The sequence below is a fragment of the Pseudopipra pipra genome, chromosome Z, assembly GCF_036250125.1.
Source record: "Pseudopipra pipra isolate bDixPip1 chromosome Z, bDixPip1.hap1, whole genome shotgun sequence".
Lineage (NCBI taxonomy): Eukaryota > Metazoa > Chordata > Aves > Passeriformes > Pipridae > Pseudopipra > Pseudopipra pipra.
Genome location: NC_087581.1, coordinates 23,480,830 through 23,497,817, shown reverse-complemented (window position 1 = coordinate 23,497,817; position 16,988 = coordinate 23,480,830). Strand labels below are relative to the sequence as shown.

The following is a 16,988-nucleotide window of genomic DNA, read 5'->3' as shown; positions in this document are numbered from 1 at the left end:
CTGGCAAAGGGGAATCTGAGATTCAGTGATACTGAAGTTCATCCCATAGGAATGAACTAGGTCACTCTCCAACATATCCTTGTCCTCCTTATGTAGAGGTTGCCTATAATTCTAATAATAGTTGTTACCTAGCATCAAAACATGAGGGGGAAAAAAAGAAAATAAGAAAACAGGAAAGAAAATAAAGGCTTTGTTCTGTTTTATTTAGCCTCCTGCACGTAGTTCTAGCATTTACATAAGTCTTTTTGCACTTTTTAAGGCATTTACCTCAGAGAATTAGAAACAGAATATCTCTATTTTTGTTATTACTTGATTAACTCTATAGCAAACATTCCAGTTGCTTTCTCTCTGTGCTCAGAAACAGCTCAGAGAACAGAAATGTTCTCTGTGAAATCTGATAATGCCAATTTAATCAGGATCTCATTAAAACAAACAAATTCAAGAGTTTAATCATCACTTAAAAGTGATGCTTTCATTTAAAAACAGCGACAATGGGTTTCTGAGTTCAGTCTTCTGCTTATTCCTTAATCTGTAAAAGTATTCCTACTTTCTTAACTTCAATCTTACAATATATCTGATTGGTTTTTCCCATCTTTTTTTCGTCATGCAGGTCTTTCAAATGTGTCTAAGATAAGAATCTTTCTTTTTTAGCTTGTCTGAAGACAAGTTGACAAATAACATAAGCATTCCAGAGCATTCTTTATGTCCTCTGTGTAGTTGGTAATAATAAAGTGATATCTCTGCCTCAGAGGACCTGGTAGTTCTTCTGCTCTGGTCTTCTAAATAACTGTCCATCATTGATTTAGGCTTCCCTTTAACAAGAACCACTCTTCAGTGGGGCTGAGTGAAGCATGACCTCGTCAGACCAGCCCCATGCATTTATTATATAAAATGCCTAGAATGCCAAGAACTCCAGATGCATTTCAATACCAAGTACAGCAGCTTTTTCAGTATGTATTTATTAGCTTAAATTAATACAATACATCATACATGCTTTTACTATTGAGATAGAAAGCCAGAACCTAAATATTCACATATAGTTGGTTCACTTTTTGAGTTGTGGCTTTAAATAGGAACTCAATGTTCTATGTGAAATAAATATGCAACACATTATTTGCAAAATCTGTTAGGAGTACAAAATGTTAGCTCTGTTACATCTTGTTCAGCTAAGCAGACATGACTTATTTTCAAAACTGTTAATAATTATTAAAAACTTCTTGGAATAATAAATACAGTACTTATATTACTTCTTAACTGTACACTCAAAACAGCAGAGTCCAGCAGCACCATATAAAGAGAGATATCAAAGAATAGGTAGTAGAGAAACACAGAGTTGTAAAAGGGTGGGTGCAATAGCATTACCTGGTCTTTCTGGTAACTTGTTTTAGAAGAAACGGCACAGGATAAACATCAATTATAATACTATCATGAAGTGTTTTATGCTTTGAGCCTCTGAACACAGAGCACCTGTCTGGCAGCCAGGAAAACTCTGATTCACAAGGAGATGACTGAGTCCTAGTGGCTAGAATCAAAGCATCTTGTTCCAGGGTCACCTATAACTTCTCTTTCCACATAAATACGTTGTCTATCTTCATCCTTAATTTTTAGTAACTCAGCTTTTAGCTTTTCCTCCACCTACTCTGTACTCTAAAGTGTCTTGCAGAATTCTCCTTGCTGCCCTTAACATCAGAAAAGCCTCTAATTTAACAAATCACCTGTCTTCACTTGCCCAGACTCATTATGATAGGGCCAATTTACTTTTCCTCAGTACTTCTTGAAGCATCTCAGCTGCATGAGTTTGTGGCCACTCTTATTTGCTTTTATGCTCTCCAAGAGGATGAAGCTAGACTTCATCTAACAATGCAGGGAAATGGTATGTATCTAATTTTACATAGAGATGTTAGAGGCTGGGCTTTAGTTTCATGTGTTGCCACACACTGAAGACCCAAATACAGAGAACAGTAAGATAAATATTTTTTTTTTCCCACAACATAGCAAGAAGAAGGTAGATAAACTCAGAAATCAGAAAAAGAAGAAAATATATCCCCCAAGGTCCAGGACACAGGTAATGTCTCTACTGGACTTCTGAGCCTCTATACAAGGCAAAATAAGGAAGCTAATCCCTTGAAAAATAGAAATGGGAAATAGCTTCATTATGAGAGCAAATTTCTCTAAAGCATTTTCAAAGCTATTATAAAGCAAAGGCTGTTACTGTCTGTTCCTAAAGCGATGCCAATGTAAATAGCATGAAAATAACTCATGTTTGAAAAGCAAGGTGCTTCACAATGAAGGCTGTTATTTCACTTTTAATTTGTCCCTTGGGACCTCTCTGTAACAAGTGTCTTAGACCCATTTGCATTATGTTCCACAGAGAGATGACTGTCATCTAATCGCTTTGCTTGGGTCACTTGGCGCTGTCTCCTTATTTCAGTAATAGTTTTGTTTGCAACTCCTCTTATGGTAACTTACGGTTTTAGATTAATTCTTTACTATTCTAGCATGAATTACACTTGGGTGTTTGTGAATTAGCTTAGTGTGACTTTGTGACTGGGCAGAATCTCAGGATCTCATTGTAATGAAATACTCTCTGCTTTCTAGGAAAAATGCAAAAAAAGGGACTCCCATTACAAATTATTTGCAAATAGTATGTGGTTGTCAGATGCTTCTGCTCCAGTGAGAATGCATTTGTAGAAGAGGGTAAATTGACTGCAGTGACAGTGTGGTTGAAAGAATTCAAGTTAACCATTTAGAAAACCAGAGTGGTTTGCAGTGATTTCCTTTCCCAAGGACACAACTGGCACATTCTCTTACAACATGTGTAAGGGAACTCTGGACTGCGTGCTTTCAGTAGACATAATTCTTGTGGTTATAGAATCACAGCGTCACAGAAGCATTTATGTTGGAAAATACCTCAGATTATTGAGTCCAACCTTTGATTGAAGACCAGCAGGTCAACTAGACTGTAACACTGACTGCCACACAGTCATTTCTTGAACATTTCTCAAACATTTCCAGGGATGGTGCCTGGCTCATTGCCCTTCTCTGGACTTGCTCCAGCACCTCAGTGTCTTTCTTTGAGTGAGGGGCCCAAAACTGAACACAGGATTTGAAGTAGGGCCTCACCAATGTTGAGGACAGAGGAACGATCACTGCCCTGGTTCTGCTGGCCACACTGTTGCTGATACAGGCCAAGATGCCACTGACCTTCTCGGCCACCTGGGCACACTGCTGGATAGTGTTCAGCCTCTGTCAATGAGCACCCCCAGGTCCTTTTCTGCTGGGCAGCTTTCCAGTCATTCTGTCCCCAACCTGTAACGTTACCTGTGGTTGTTGTGACCCAAGTGCAGGGCTTGGCACTTGATCTTTTTGCATCTCATTCCACTAGCCTTGTCCCATTGATCCTGCCCATTCAGATTGCTTTGCAGATCCTTCCTACTATCCAGCAGACCAACACTGCTACACAGCTTAGTGTCATGTACAAATGTACTGAGGGTGCACACAAACCCCTCATCCAGATCATCAATACGATATTAAACACATCCAGATCATCAATAAGATATTAAACAGGGCTGCCCCCCAGTACTCTGGGGAGTACTGTGTTCCACTGCTGACCGGCTGCCAGCTGGATGTAACTCCATTCACCACCACTCTTGGGGCTCAGCTATCCAGCCAGTTTTTGACCTAGCAAAGAGTGCACCTATCCAAGCTGTGGGCAGCCAGCTTCTCCAGGAGAGTGCCATGGGAGTCAGTATCAAAGACTTTGCTAAAGTCCAGGTAGATAACATCCTATGATATTAGCTTCTGTGAGCTGAACTCTGCTGAAAATTTCTCCTTTGTTCCATTTGCCTGGACTGCTGTTGATACGAAATCGTTTGTTTCTTTCTTTCTTGGTAAGGATTGGTTAGCTGCCCCATAGCACTCTCCAATGAATAGACATCAAGGCTTTGCAATGGAAGGACTGAGTGCTTTCCTGCTTTACCCACCACAGAAGTGAAGGACTTGTTAAGTTCAACCCATCTGCGCAATTACCATTCTAGAAATTGCAAAGAGATTTCTGATTTCTTGCTTGTTCTTCCCATCATGAGAGCTAATATGGCTGCAAAAGCGGAGTGGACTGATCTGGAATCATGCATAGCTGGAAACTACACCACTGAGACAGAGACAATTCTAAGACTCAGTGACTCCCAGCTTTTGGCTGTATACATTCTCAAATGGGAGCTTTTGTCTGACAGAGACAAGATAGTGACAAGAAGGTAACCGAAGGAGTTGTTCCCATTTCTAAGGGACCATTTCCTAGACTGCATTGAATTTTTGCTGGATCATTTCCCCGTAGTCTAAGAAAGAATGCAGTTACACTCATTATTCTGAATTTTTTTCAGAATAATGAAAAAAATTTTTTCAGTTTCTTCTGTGTGACCACAATATCTTCCTTGAAAGAAGGATGGCTCCTTTTTCAAGAGGTGTCATCTCACAGTTGTGGCAAGGAAGAGCGTATACGGTAAAACAGTTCATTCCTGAAAATCATGGCTATTTATAACTGAAATACACTCAGTTTTCAAAGTCTTCTTTGATTCTAGGTTTAAACTGACCTACATTACACATCAATTTGGCATACCCCTTGTATTTTAAAAAGTATGCACATCAGTTTTAATTATGTAAGTTAACTACATTTAGAAGAGTCACCTGTATGTTACAGTTTCTTTTATCAACAGCTTTTTCTGCTCTTCATTCAGAATATTTATTATGCCATGTTTGAGCCTTGGAAAGTGAAACCACCTTCTCCAACCTTGGACTACACAAATCCAGTTTTATTCGAGGAATAAAGACTTCTGCGCTGTGAATGCTGATTAACTGGTAGGTATGAGAATCATTAGTTTGAAAGGTATGTGTTTTCTTATAGTGGCAGAGAGCTGCAGCTACTTGACTATAGTCTTAGCAAAACATAAGTATATGACTATATTAATTATAACTTGCTATATGTTGAACACGATAGCAATGTATTTCAAATCAAGAACTTGGCAGGTAAGTGAAGGAGGCAGTAGTATTTGGAAGAGAATTTTAACCTTTTAAGCTGGGATGTGGGAGGGACATAAGACAAATTTTATGACTTCTTAAATATTTATTTCTTTATAAGGAATAGCATGATGTAAGGCTGTTTGTTTTCTATCTTGAAGATGCAGAAATTAATATGCTGGCCGAACTATTCATGCAAATAATGAAAAGTTGAACAGAATATGCTTTAAGCATCTTTGTTATGAACGTGTAATTGTATGGGAATCAGAGGATGCAAAGCTGGGTGTGACGGTAAAAACAGTGTAAGTGAATTCTTCTGAAAGGCCTGGACCTTCCTCAAGACACATTGATAAGGGAAAATTTCTGCCTCCAATAAGAGGAAATCGAAAATCAGTTTTACTCTGTGAGGTACTGCTTGTCCTATAGGGGTTATTTTTACCTTCTAAAATAAAAATTGATCAGACCTGTGTATTTCAAAGTTATCCTTCCTAGTCATGAAAAAATGAAGAGATAAATGGTAAAACTGCGTATTTTTTTCAGTGCAATTACTCATATTTCTTTATGTGTAATTATAGCAAGATTGTGAATGCTGCATGCTGCTGCTGCCCATTAGATGTATTGGTCTGAGCAGGCAGTAGAATGAAATGTCAACACAGTCTATGCTATTTCACTTGAAGAATTACTGAATACTCTCATACTGACTGAAACAAAACAGGAACATTCCTTGTGCTAGAGGAAGAGCTTTTGTAATAAATTCCAGTCCTTTCAAAGCCTTACAGAGTTGCCCTTCACTGCCTCCCAAGACATTAGTATTTCTTCTTAATTTCTTTCCCAATTCTCACTATAAGTGAGAAGTATTTGGACTGTGTTAGTTCTGAATGTTGACAGCATTTTCATGCGTGTCACATTTAATAGTACTCTGGCTTATAATGTGAAATACTTAGTATTTTCAAATGTTTCTGAGACATATGGCTAGAAGTGTTCATATATATCTAGTCAGACAATAAATCAGATGCTAAAGTATGTTGCTTTCTGCTAACTAGAAAATTGCATGTAAGTATCTATCCCCATAAAATAGAAAATAAACTTCTGTACCTAACCCATTGTTTGCTTTTACATCAAATGGATAAATATAAAAGTGTTATTGTTCAATATCTATTGCATTTCTCAGTGGCTTTTAATGTATGTGTTTTACACTAAATTATTTTTATCTATTTGGCTTGTTTATTTCTAAAGAATATTACAGACTTCAGGTCTTGGTAAACTACAGTTCATGTTAAAAACTCTCTGGTTCCCATTTTCCAGCTGTTTCAAAGTGTCCATTTTACATGCCTATAAGCATTGTTTGTTTTTCCATTTTTCTTTCCAGCAATTCTTTCAAACTCTTGTTCCTGTGCTTGAAATACAAGTAATCAGAGAAAGAGTGGCCAATTCTGGCCTTTTCAAAGGATCTAAAGCTGAGACGTTCTTTGTTGTTTGCAAGCTCTCCCTCTCTTTGGCTCTCCTCTTTGTCCGAATTTCCTATTCTCTTCCTCAGTCCTCCCTCACTTAGCACTTCTTCCTTCCCATTGCAGGAGGACTCTCTGAAGTCCTTCATCATGGACTCGGGTTTGCCAGAGAGATCTTGAGCCACACATAGCTTGTCATCATGATGATACATGACAGGGCTGTACCGCTCTGCCTCATAGCAGTTGTCTTCCTCTTCTTCCTGGCATGAGCTTCCCTTGGCACTCTCGCCATCAGAATGAAATGAGATTCCCTTCCCTTGGCTTTTCTGGGAAAGATCAAAGGGCTCTTCCTGTTCCAGACTTTTCAAGACTTTTGTCTGCGACAGAGCAATTCTTCCTCTTCCAAAACCTTGCAGCAGTTTGAGGGGAGGAGAAGAGGAAAAATTTATATATCGGAAATTTTAGTACTTGATACATGGCTAAAAACCAGATTCTGAGGTGGCCTTCTAGTTCATACTTTACCTTTGATGCCTTAAGCCCCTAATGTTTTTTATTTTTCTAATATTTGTAAGACTTGTAAGTTTTATAAGTAGTGGAAGTAGATTTTAAAAGCACCAACCTCCCCCCCTTCTTTGTCCCTTGTTCCTTTCCCTTTCTCTAGCACCCTTGTTTATACGTTCCTTAACCCTCTTACCCCATTCTATGCCCCCTATATCAATCCTACTCCTGAATACAGCAGAGATGTTTAGTCTTTTGTCAAGGCAAGGCCTAGATTGTTGGCAAAACAGCATATCTGGGCCTAAACCACAGAATACGGTCAAGAATTAGGTAACTATGTACCCTTTGTGCTCTGATGAAGACGAAGATGGGATGAATAAACCCCCAAAACTCCCAGACCCATTTCTCAGGGGGTGGAACTTGGGGTGGACCAGAGTAAAGGCCACAGGGTGGACACATCTGGGATTGGATGGATGGTATTATAAAATGTAACATCTCAGGCACGGCCGGTGCCTGAGATGTAACATCTACTGCCTTGGTAAAATAAACCCTTTCTTATCTCACCCCTAATTAACTGCTCTGGAGATTTTTTCAGCATGAAAATACCACGGCAACATCTTCCATCCAGCTACCTCCAAGTACTTCACTATTTGCATCTCATGGCATCTCCTTTGAGATGCTGCAAAAAGGAGTGCTATTCTATACACTTCACAGACAGGTCAGGACATGCAAAACATTGTGTTATACGTGCCAGACTCTTGATGAGGCAGCTAGGAAAAAAAGTGAAATGGTCTGTCCTTTTATAAGTTATTTTTTACCAGTGAACCTATCCACTTCCTCCTTCCTATACTTTTTTAAATGAAAACTTTGATCTAAAGCATCACAGTCCGTAATCCAAGTTCAGGTTTTATATATTATTTTTCCATAGGAGTGGAAGATACTGAAATTGTGTTAATGTAGTTGTTCTCTGGACACTCCAATTCAAAGTTAATACTTTAAGAATGAAAAGACAATAAAGTCTCAGCAGTCTATGACCTCCACTCTCCTAAATTTTTCCTTTCATCCACTGAGAAACCAATCAACTGAAAAGCTCTATGCACTAGATAGTGCTTCAGCTTGAGGAAATCGTTATAAACAAATAATGATTTCGAGCAGTATAGTGTAAATGTGCATGTACTCCTGGATCTGATTTGCCTTAATATTTGTCAGAGTGTCTTTCCTCTTACTGGAAATATAGATGTTACCCAGGAGGCAACTGTGTACTCTAATATGCTGCAAGCACCAGGAGACACTGAAGATCGGGATACTGTAGGCATAGACCATTTTCATTAAAGACTGGTGACAGTACTGGGGCGAGGATTTCACCCCATAGTAAATATATACAAAAGTCAGTACTTTACTTGCTTTTGTTTGCTTTGTTTTTTTTTTTTTTTCCCCCTCAGTAGTTGAATCTAGTTTCTGAAGAATCTATGCAATCTCACAAGATAACAGATGCTACTTTGCAACAGACTGTATTTGTTAAAATGGTTCATAAGCAAGTGGCAGGCCTTACAAATTATCTTGTGTCTGATAAGCCTCAAGGGATGCAGAATCCCTGTACAATGAAAAGCTCTTAGCAATCTCCAGTTCCAAGTAATTGTCTAACTAGCATGGTGCTGGAGGAGGTTTACAGAAAAAACACACTTATTTCATTACCCATTAAGATGTTTGTACATTTTATATTGAATGTCATTAGAGTAATGTAGTGTAATTAGAGTGTTCTACATATGTGCTGGACTGCCTTAACGCTTGAATTTGAGGAACACTAATAAATCTTCTCCATTAAAGAATTATTTATGCACAAAATCTTAAAAACATATCTTGGAAAATCAAACTCTCAAAACGATCTTCCCTAATTCCTCCATTTCTTTAGTTAGCATTGACATGTGTGCATACATAAGGACAACTTTTGGAGTGGTACATGGCAGATGGCAGACAGGAAATGCTTTGCAGGATACCCTGGGTAGTCAAAAATCCTTGTACTTTGAAATGGGACAGTAGTACCTCCTGTTCATGTACTCCTTTGTAGATTGGGTCTTGAGCCTATGGCCTTCACCTAACATCAGCTATGCCAATACAGTACAGAATAACCAAGGCTCTTGGATGTAGAGACACTCAACCTTCCATCCGCATTCCAGACTGGAATCCAATATGCAATGAGCAAGACCCATAAATGTTCTAGATTTTCTGCTTCTGTCAATTTAGGATTAATTTATGATTTATTGGGAATCTCTGATCTGTAACGTTGTAGTAATATAGTTAATAGCAACTTCTCAGGCTTATGGGATTCTATCACTGGCAGTAGCATAGGATCCATGGTACAAGTTTGTGGATCTGTAGTACAAAGCCCATTTGGGTTCACTGATATGCATCTTCAGATCTCACAGAAAACAACCTTTCTGAAAAATATTACCTTGCGAATGAAATCCTCTTTCCATGACCCCGTGTTTGACTTTCATGTGTCTGGTTAGGTTCCCCTTCAAGGTGAATTTGCTGGGACAGTAGAGGCACTTGAAAGGCTTACTATCGGAATGCAAGTGCATGTGTCCCATTAAATTGTGCATTCTGTTAAATTCCTTTCCACACAGCTGTAAAAACAGTAAAAATGACAGTTATTAGTTTGAATCAGTATTTACTAGGAGAACATTTTAAAAGTAAATAAGACCTACACTTTTCTACTTTAGCCTTGGCAGCTTTTGGCTGCAATGTTTTTCAAAGTTCCAGGCAATAATCCTACAGACAAGAATATGTGTTTGAGTATCTAGAGCCCTCTGCACTGCTGGCTTTTTTTTAATTTGGTGACCAAGACACATAGTCAAGGATTCCCCAAAAGCAGGCAATGTTGTTGTAAGGAGGGGAGAGACTTAAGTGAGTAATCTGGTAGGCTCTTAACTTGAATGACATTCAAAGTATAACTTTCTGCCCTGGCGAAGCATTTAATTTGTAGTTTATAAATCTAGCCTTTAATCAAGAACAATGTCAGGCAGAGATGGAGATAAAAAATAAAACCAATTAAGGGTTTCTGTGACACAGTCAAACAGAATATTACTTCTCCTTAAGTGGAAATTAAACAGCTGCATATTTTGCTTAAAGCTAGAAAAAGCAATTCCTTATTTTAGTTTGTTTCTTGCTCACCCTTTTTTCTCTGATCCCTTTATCATTTTTTTATCAAATTCTGTGTTTTGATGTCTCTGGTGAGTAAGCTGGAATGTAAACAGTCATGAGGCTGCAAGAATGACTCAGCTTTCCCTGAAGCATGTTCCTGCCAGCTCAAGCCATTGATCCTGCAATTTTTCCTTTGATGGAACAATAAGGGTCGGGTTTTTTCATTGTTGTTGTTTATCTAGATGAGTCCTTTTGTAGTCTGGACTCTTATAAAACAAATGTATTCTCAAGACATGAGAGTTTGACATCACTATTACAAGTATCTAGTCTTACTTGCCTTCTGGTCTTTCCTTATCAGGATTTATAGTTTTATTCATGTTCAAGTGGCTATTTCCATCCTCTGCAAACTTCTGTATGTGCTTTCTACTTCAGCTCCTTTTTTTTTTTTTTTTTTTGACTGGTTCTACCATCAGATTTTAATTTTTTAAAATTATCTTTATTTCTATATGAGCCAGAATCACCATTACTGAGTACCTGAAACTTCCATCTAGCAGGGTAATCATCTGGCAGAATATTACTAAAAAGAAATTACTAAGATTCCACCACATTTTTTGTATAATGGGAATTCTGATTTTATTTGTTTTGATATTGTAGAAGATCTGATATGCTACTTGTAGATTCATATTCAGAAAGTCATCACCTGGAACACCTGGATGAAATGTAGATAGTGGAATTATCATTGGTGAAACAGTACTATGTGTTTTGCATTTTACACTGTCTCTTGAGGGAAAATTGAATCAGTTCATTTATACCAAAACTTTGCAGGTGTACTGTTTCACAATTAAAATTAGAGCCGAGCCAGTGCTGGAAAAACAAAGACTCTGGAAATATTCACTTGTTTTTAAAACAAATATTTTCTTCAGCTGCATATGTTTTCTTCCATGATTTTCTCTCTGCAATTTTGCTAAAATGAACATTCTAGCAAATAAATTTATCAGCAAGACAGTAGGAGGGGGAAAAAAAAGCCACTGGAAATGAATTATTAATTTTTAAAATAAGGATATCTGGTCCCAAGGGTCATCCATCCATTTAGGAAAGAGTATTATCTCTTCTTTGCATTCAAACAAAGACAATATGCAGGATTGCTTATATTCAGAGAAATGAATGCACCAAAAAAATACTCTGAAAGTGCTGAGGGAAAACAAAGAGGAAAAGTACTGATGAGCCCAGAAAATTCGCAAGGAATAACAGCAGCTGATTGTATCCTGACAGCTGCTGGAACAACCTATAATATGTCAATATTACTCTTGCTACAAGAATGCCAGTAATAATAGCTTTCTAATACCTCTTACATGAAGGCTTCTGGTTATCTGCTTATGTTGTGGCTGACCTATATTGTCACCAGATCTTGCTTTCCTATAGCTAGGTCTTTATTTCTCTATCTAAACTGGTGGCCAAGGAAAACCAAGTTGGATAGGCGAGTGGCTAGAATACTTCATGCAAATCCATATCTTTATAGGTTCTTGAGTATTAAAACTGATCTAGTAAGAGCATTTATTTTCTTCTGTGAAGTTAATATTTATTTCTCTTTCTTCATAAAGAAAAGAAAAGGGACTTCATAAAGGATAGTTCTTTACAGTATAGAAGTTCTTTGTCTCTGAATAAAGTTGACAGATTTTTCCATTTCCCAAAGTCAGGTGTATCTTAGGGTTGTGTAATGTGTTCTTACCATGAAATCTTCTCTGGATACATGAGGAAATGGCACTAGAAGGGAGAGGTGTGGCAGGAAAACTAAAGAATTGCAGATATTAAAACTGTGTTTCAGAATGATGTTTCTGTGTGTCATGGTCTTTGTTTAACTGCTCCTTTTCAAAAGGCGCAAGACACCTTTTGGATGAATGATCCAGAGGGTAAAGGAAGCAGGTTTTTGGTCACATGCTGGAAGACTGCAACTCAAAGCTGGTTGGGGTACACAGCTAATGCTTAATGAACAGGCTGAGTGTGCATATCAAACTAGAAGGTTGTACAAGATTTTCTTTCTCTGCGGCATGACAGGAGATGATGCAGTTTTATGCAAGAGAACTTGGGATGTCGGGAACTTGTGGATTTTTTGTTGGGCTGTCTACTCTAGACAAGATAAAATTAAAGCCTTGAAGAAACAGACCTCAGCTGCAAGTCTGCTGAACACACTTTGTTGCACTCGCTGATGAAATGGACTTCAGTACAGTTTGCTAGAAGAATCCTGCATTAGTTCAATGGTAGATTTTGTCTTCCTAAGATACCACATGAAGTATCACACTTCTAGATTTGTCAGCCTGTTTTGTTTCTTTTCAAAGTACTTCTCTCTCACATTTTCTTTGGTTTTGAACTCCTGATTAAAACACACGATTTTAGATGGGAAAAAAGTAGAGTTCAAAACGTCCACTGCGAAGTGTATTTGGCTGGGCTGGAAAAAAATCCATTACATTCTTTATTGGAGGTCTGAAGCACTGATTACTCTAGCACTAAAAACAACAGTAAATTTCATGGAACCTTCCTCTACAAGTCAGAATTAGCACTATTGCAACAGTTGGTGTAACACCTTCATAACTCTTCAGTCTTTTTTTTTTCTTTAACAGAAATAAACACGGCAACATGGGCTCAGGACTTTAAATGTTACAGAGAAGTTCACTCTTCAAAGAGAAATCAAACACAGATGAAGGCTGCAGCTGGATGAGGAAACAGAAGGGACAACTATTTGCTACTCCCTCACTTCTGATAGTCTGTGCTTAGCTGTGATTAGACTTATAGGAAAGCTCATGTTTTCTTTTGCTGTGAGAAAAAGGTAAAGAAAACCATTGCATGTGGTGAAATAGAAAGGCTACTGCTGTGCTCTCTTTCCTTTGCATTCTTCTTCTTTTTTTTTTTTTTCTTCATAAGAAGGGTGTTCCTTTCCTCAAAGAGAGAGGGAGAGGGAGAATGACTGTAAACTGTCCAAAAGGACCGTGAGAAAACAGGAAGCTTTGAAAAGTACAAGAGAAAGCAAGATGAAATCTATTTGCAGGCGGTTCCCTGGGGACATGTGAGCCATTGTTAAGCAGGCTGTTCATACAGCTATATCCTTCCTTCTGCTGAGGAGGAGCTTGGTGCCAAAAGGCTGCTATCTGGTCACTGCCTTAACCCTCCAAGTACCAACCAGAAATATTTGCTTTCAAGAGTGTTTTGAGGGCTCTGTCAGAGAGGCAATGTCAGGATGTTCCTAATGACCAAGAGCAATTCCTGATTCTGCCTTTGCTTGTTGCTGCAATCTCCACTCTCAGGGGTGCTGATGTTGATTCATACCCCTTCAGCCACAGGAGAAACAGGTTCACTGTGCTTACTTGTTTCTTTCCTCCTAGGAACACTGGGTGGGGACAGAAAAGTGAAAAAATAAGAAAAGCAGGTGTTCCTGCAGAGCTTTTGTTACTGGCTGGAAAACATTCTAGTGATACTCCATTTCCCAGTTCCAGTTATTGCCATCTTCAAGTTTTAATAGTCTACCATCGTCAAACAGTAAGCTGAACACAATCTTCCAGCTAATCTGCACGTACCTAAAAAATTGTATGGGTCCACATACTGCACCCACAGCAGCTGATCAAACAATTGAGTTTCTTTTCTGAAATTTGAGGAGTCAGAAGAGGACTTTGACCACATGGGAACAAAAAGGCAGGTTTCCAGATGTTTTCAGAGAACGAAGATCTCCAGCAGACTTGACATGAAACTCCCCAAGCTTTTCAGTAAATTTTTTTTTTATCAATATAGAATAATGTAAGCCCAAGTATACAAAATAGCATTTTAATAGGACATAAATTAGGAAAAAACAAAACACCAAAGTTAGAAACCTTTGCTGCTATTTTTTCAAAATAAAATGACAAAGCAAAATGAAGTCAGAAAGATTTTCTTTTAGATTTTCTTATTAAAATTAGTACCGAATGTTTTCTATTCCTATGGCATTTTAAAGTTCTATGGTTTTTGAAGTGAAATCATTCCATTTAAAATTTTTCATACGTCTCTGTTTCTTGATGAAATGTTCCTTTTAAGAAAATATTCAATTCCATAAAGATGTAGGATGAAAGAGTTTTAGAAATTGCTTTCAAATCAGTCTTATATATAAATTGAGTAATATGTTCCACTCTGTATTTGCTATTTATTAGAGCAAATTAAATTGGGAATAAAATCGACAACCTTTGACTTCACAAGGTATGACTATAGTAAGGAACCATATAGGTAGAAAAAGGAACTTTCATAGTGTCCAATACTGAGTAAGAATATAAACATGAATACTCCATAAAGAATATATTAGAGAGAAACAGGGTCAAGAAACTCTTAGATTTTTATGGGGAGGGAGGAGAAGAGAGGATGGAAAGGAAATGTCAGCCTCCAAAGTACTGGAGAGAAGCAGCAAACTGGAGTTTGCAAAGGATCATAAAAAAGCCAGATGGTCTCAGAGGTTGTTCTGCTAGCATATTGATGTCCTGCCCTGAATTTCAGTCTGGTAATTACATTTGGTCCATTCAAATCCCTTCTGTAGTTGTATTTTGCTGTGGGGTTTTTTGTCTCCTTTCTTGAAGTGTTGCATAGCCTCACTGTGTGAAGCTGTGGCTGTTGCTTTTCCATGATCCTCTGCAGGGTGCATGACTTGATTTATGGTTTTAGTGAGTGTGTCAAGATATTAAGGACTAAGACTTCTGTTTGGATGGTTGTACAAAGCAAATGTCAAATATTGTCTTGTCCTCAAACCTCTGTGGCACTTAAATGCTCACAAAACAAATCAAAACCAAAACTACGTGAGGATGAAAGTTACTGCCATTGAAGAGGAAGGGACTAAACCACAGGTATTTAATTCTATTATTTTGTACTACATAAGAAGAACCTGGATAAATAAAGAAAACCAGAATGCCTTATGCTGATTTAAATGCAGTAGGTGTTAACAAGTCTTGTTTTTCTAATTCTTTGATATCACAAGATGATAATATCAGAGATTAACTGATGGATTAACGCCTCTGTCACCAAATGCACTTACCTTGCATTTAAAGGGTTTGACATCAGAGTGAACAATCATGTGGGCCTTGAGAGTCTGCTTTTGCACAAAGCTCTTGAAGCACAAATGACATTGGTAGGCTCTGATATTGGTGTGGATCAGTACATGTCGCTTCATGTTGGCCAGCAGAGTAAATTCCCGGCCACAAATTCCACATTTGTGCTCTTTTACGCCCTGCAAGAAAAGAAAAATTCAGTAGATGGAAAGTTTTTTAGATAATTTAATCATCAGTACAGTGATTAATGAATTATTCATTCCATATTAGGAAAGTAGATAATAAATTATTTCACTTTTAACATTTGTTCAAGAGGTATCAATGTAATTTTTCCTGAGAAATTCTTACAAGGTTCTGAGAAGTAGAGAAGTAAACCAAAATATAAGTTTAATGAAATAATGAAGTTGGTTTACAAATCAATGAGACAGTCAGTGTCAGCGCTTCCGTGTCTTACTCTGCTGCTTAAGTAAAGTATTGGTCAAATATGTACATTTATTGACCAAGAATAAAAGCTAAGCAGTTATAAGACTAAAGCGGTAGTTGCCTTTGATAATTGAGCATCATTGGATTATGAAAAAGTCATAACCCTGTTCTGCAGAAAGCTATAGAAAATAGTCTGAAGTAACTGAGAAGTAGTCAAGCAATGGTACCAAATAAGACTAAATATTTTACATTCATAGAAGAGGAAAAAACATATATATTCTTAGTGGGATTTGCAGTAACCCTAGTGAATGATCTCCTTTTATATGAGGTTTATAGGGCATTTTTATTATGCTTTATGCCATATACTCAATACAAAATGCATAAATCAGTCTTTTTACACCTGTGTGGTCTAAATGTCAGCTTCTCAAAAAGTGATTCAGATATTATGAAAATCAAAGAATTTGCCACCAAAAATCTTAATAGTTTGAGTATGACTTGCTGAAGGTATAGGGATTTACTAGTGAGGTGCTGAGAGCAATTACTCCTCCTGCAGGCTCTCTTCACAAAGACATGAAACGACTGTCAGTGATTTTCACAGTTAATTTAAAAGCTAAAACTGTGAACATCAGCAGCAGCTTTGAGTGTCTGCATATCTTATGTGAGGCTTGGTTTGGTGAGCTAAGTACTGTAAACTGTGTTCACAGCAGAATCCACCTGCACCTGTGGACAAAGAAGCAGAAGCTCTGTAAAGGTGCAGGGACATTTCATTTCCTGTGACTAAAGTCTTCTATTAGTGGGATTTTGCATGGTAAATCCAAAGACCAGGGAATCTTCAAGAAAAGCAAAAACTATAGTCATTAAGCAGGAAAGAAAAAGTAAATATGAAGTAGAGGTTGTTGGTTTTTAAAAGAAAATATGTCTATAAAACTAAAATGCTGTAGCTTTCTGTATTTTTAATGTTTTTCATATAAAAGCCAAAATTCAAGATTTAAAGGAAAAATATGCAAATCTGGAAGCAATTTTTTTTTAAATGAAGGGGTTTACCTTGTCTTAACAATATTTTTGTAAAGGTGGACAGTCAATTTCCGAGCTTCTTGAATAGAATAATTACACTTTCTCTGTTTCTGAAAACAATCTTTCTGGAAGTGCTCCAAAGTTTGCTTCTACCCTAAACTGACTCTGTTGTCACTATTGTCAGCAGTGGCAAGACTGCTACTTGATATGAATTGGCTGCGATTATGGTCCTGCTTGCCCATTTCTATTAACTGGCATTCTGGATAATTTATGCATGAAGGGGAATTTTTCCCAGGATTTTTTGTTTTTAAATTGTCTCATTTTAATTGTTCTTCAAAATATGATGAGTAATAGTATACTTTCTTTTGCTGCAGTCTACTGCAAAAACCCACCT

General features: G+C 37.6%; 1 protein-coding gene across 7 annotated transcripts in view; it reads right to left on the bottom strand.

The window, feature by feature from the left end:
- Positions 1–934: 934 nt before the first annotated feature.
- ZNF366 (zinc finger protein 366) overlaps positions 935–16,988 on the bottom strand; it is a 55,737-nt gene continuing 39,683 nt past the window's right edge. For all 7 annotated transcript variants that reach the window (XM_064642685.1, XM_064642683.1, XM_064642688.1 and 4 more), the window contains 3 exons: positions 15,145–15,336; positions 9,412–9,586; positions 935–6,870 (listed from right to left, as the gene is read on the bottom strand). In XM_064642685.1, the coding sequence (XP_064498755.1) occupies positions 6,338–6,870; positions 9,412–9,586; positions 15,145–15,336 (900 nt within the window). In that variant the 3' untranslated portion in view covers positions 935–6,337. The remainder of the gene's footprint in view (positions 6,871–9,411; positions 9,587–15,144; positions 15,337–16,988) is intronic.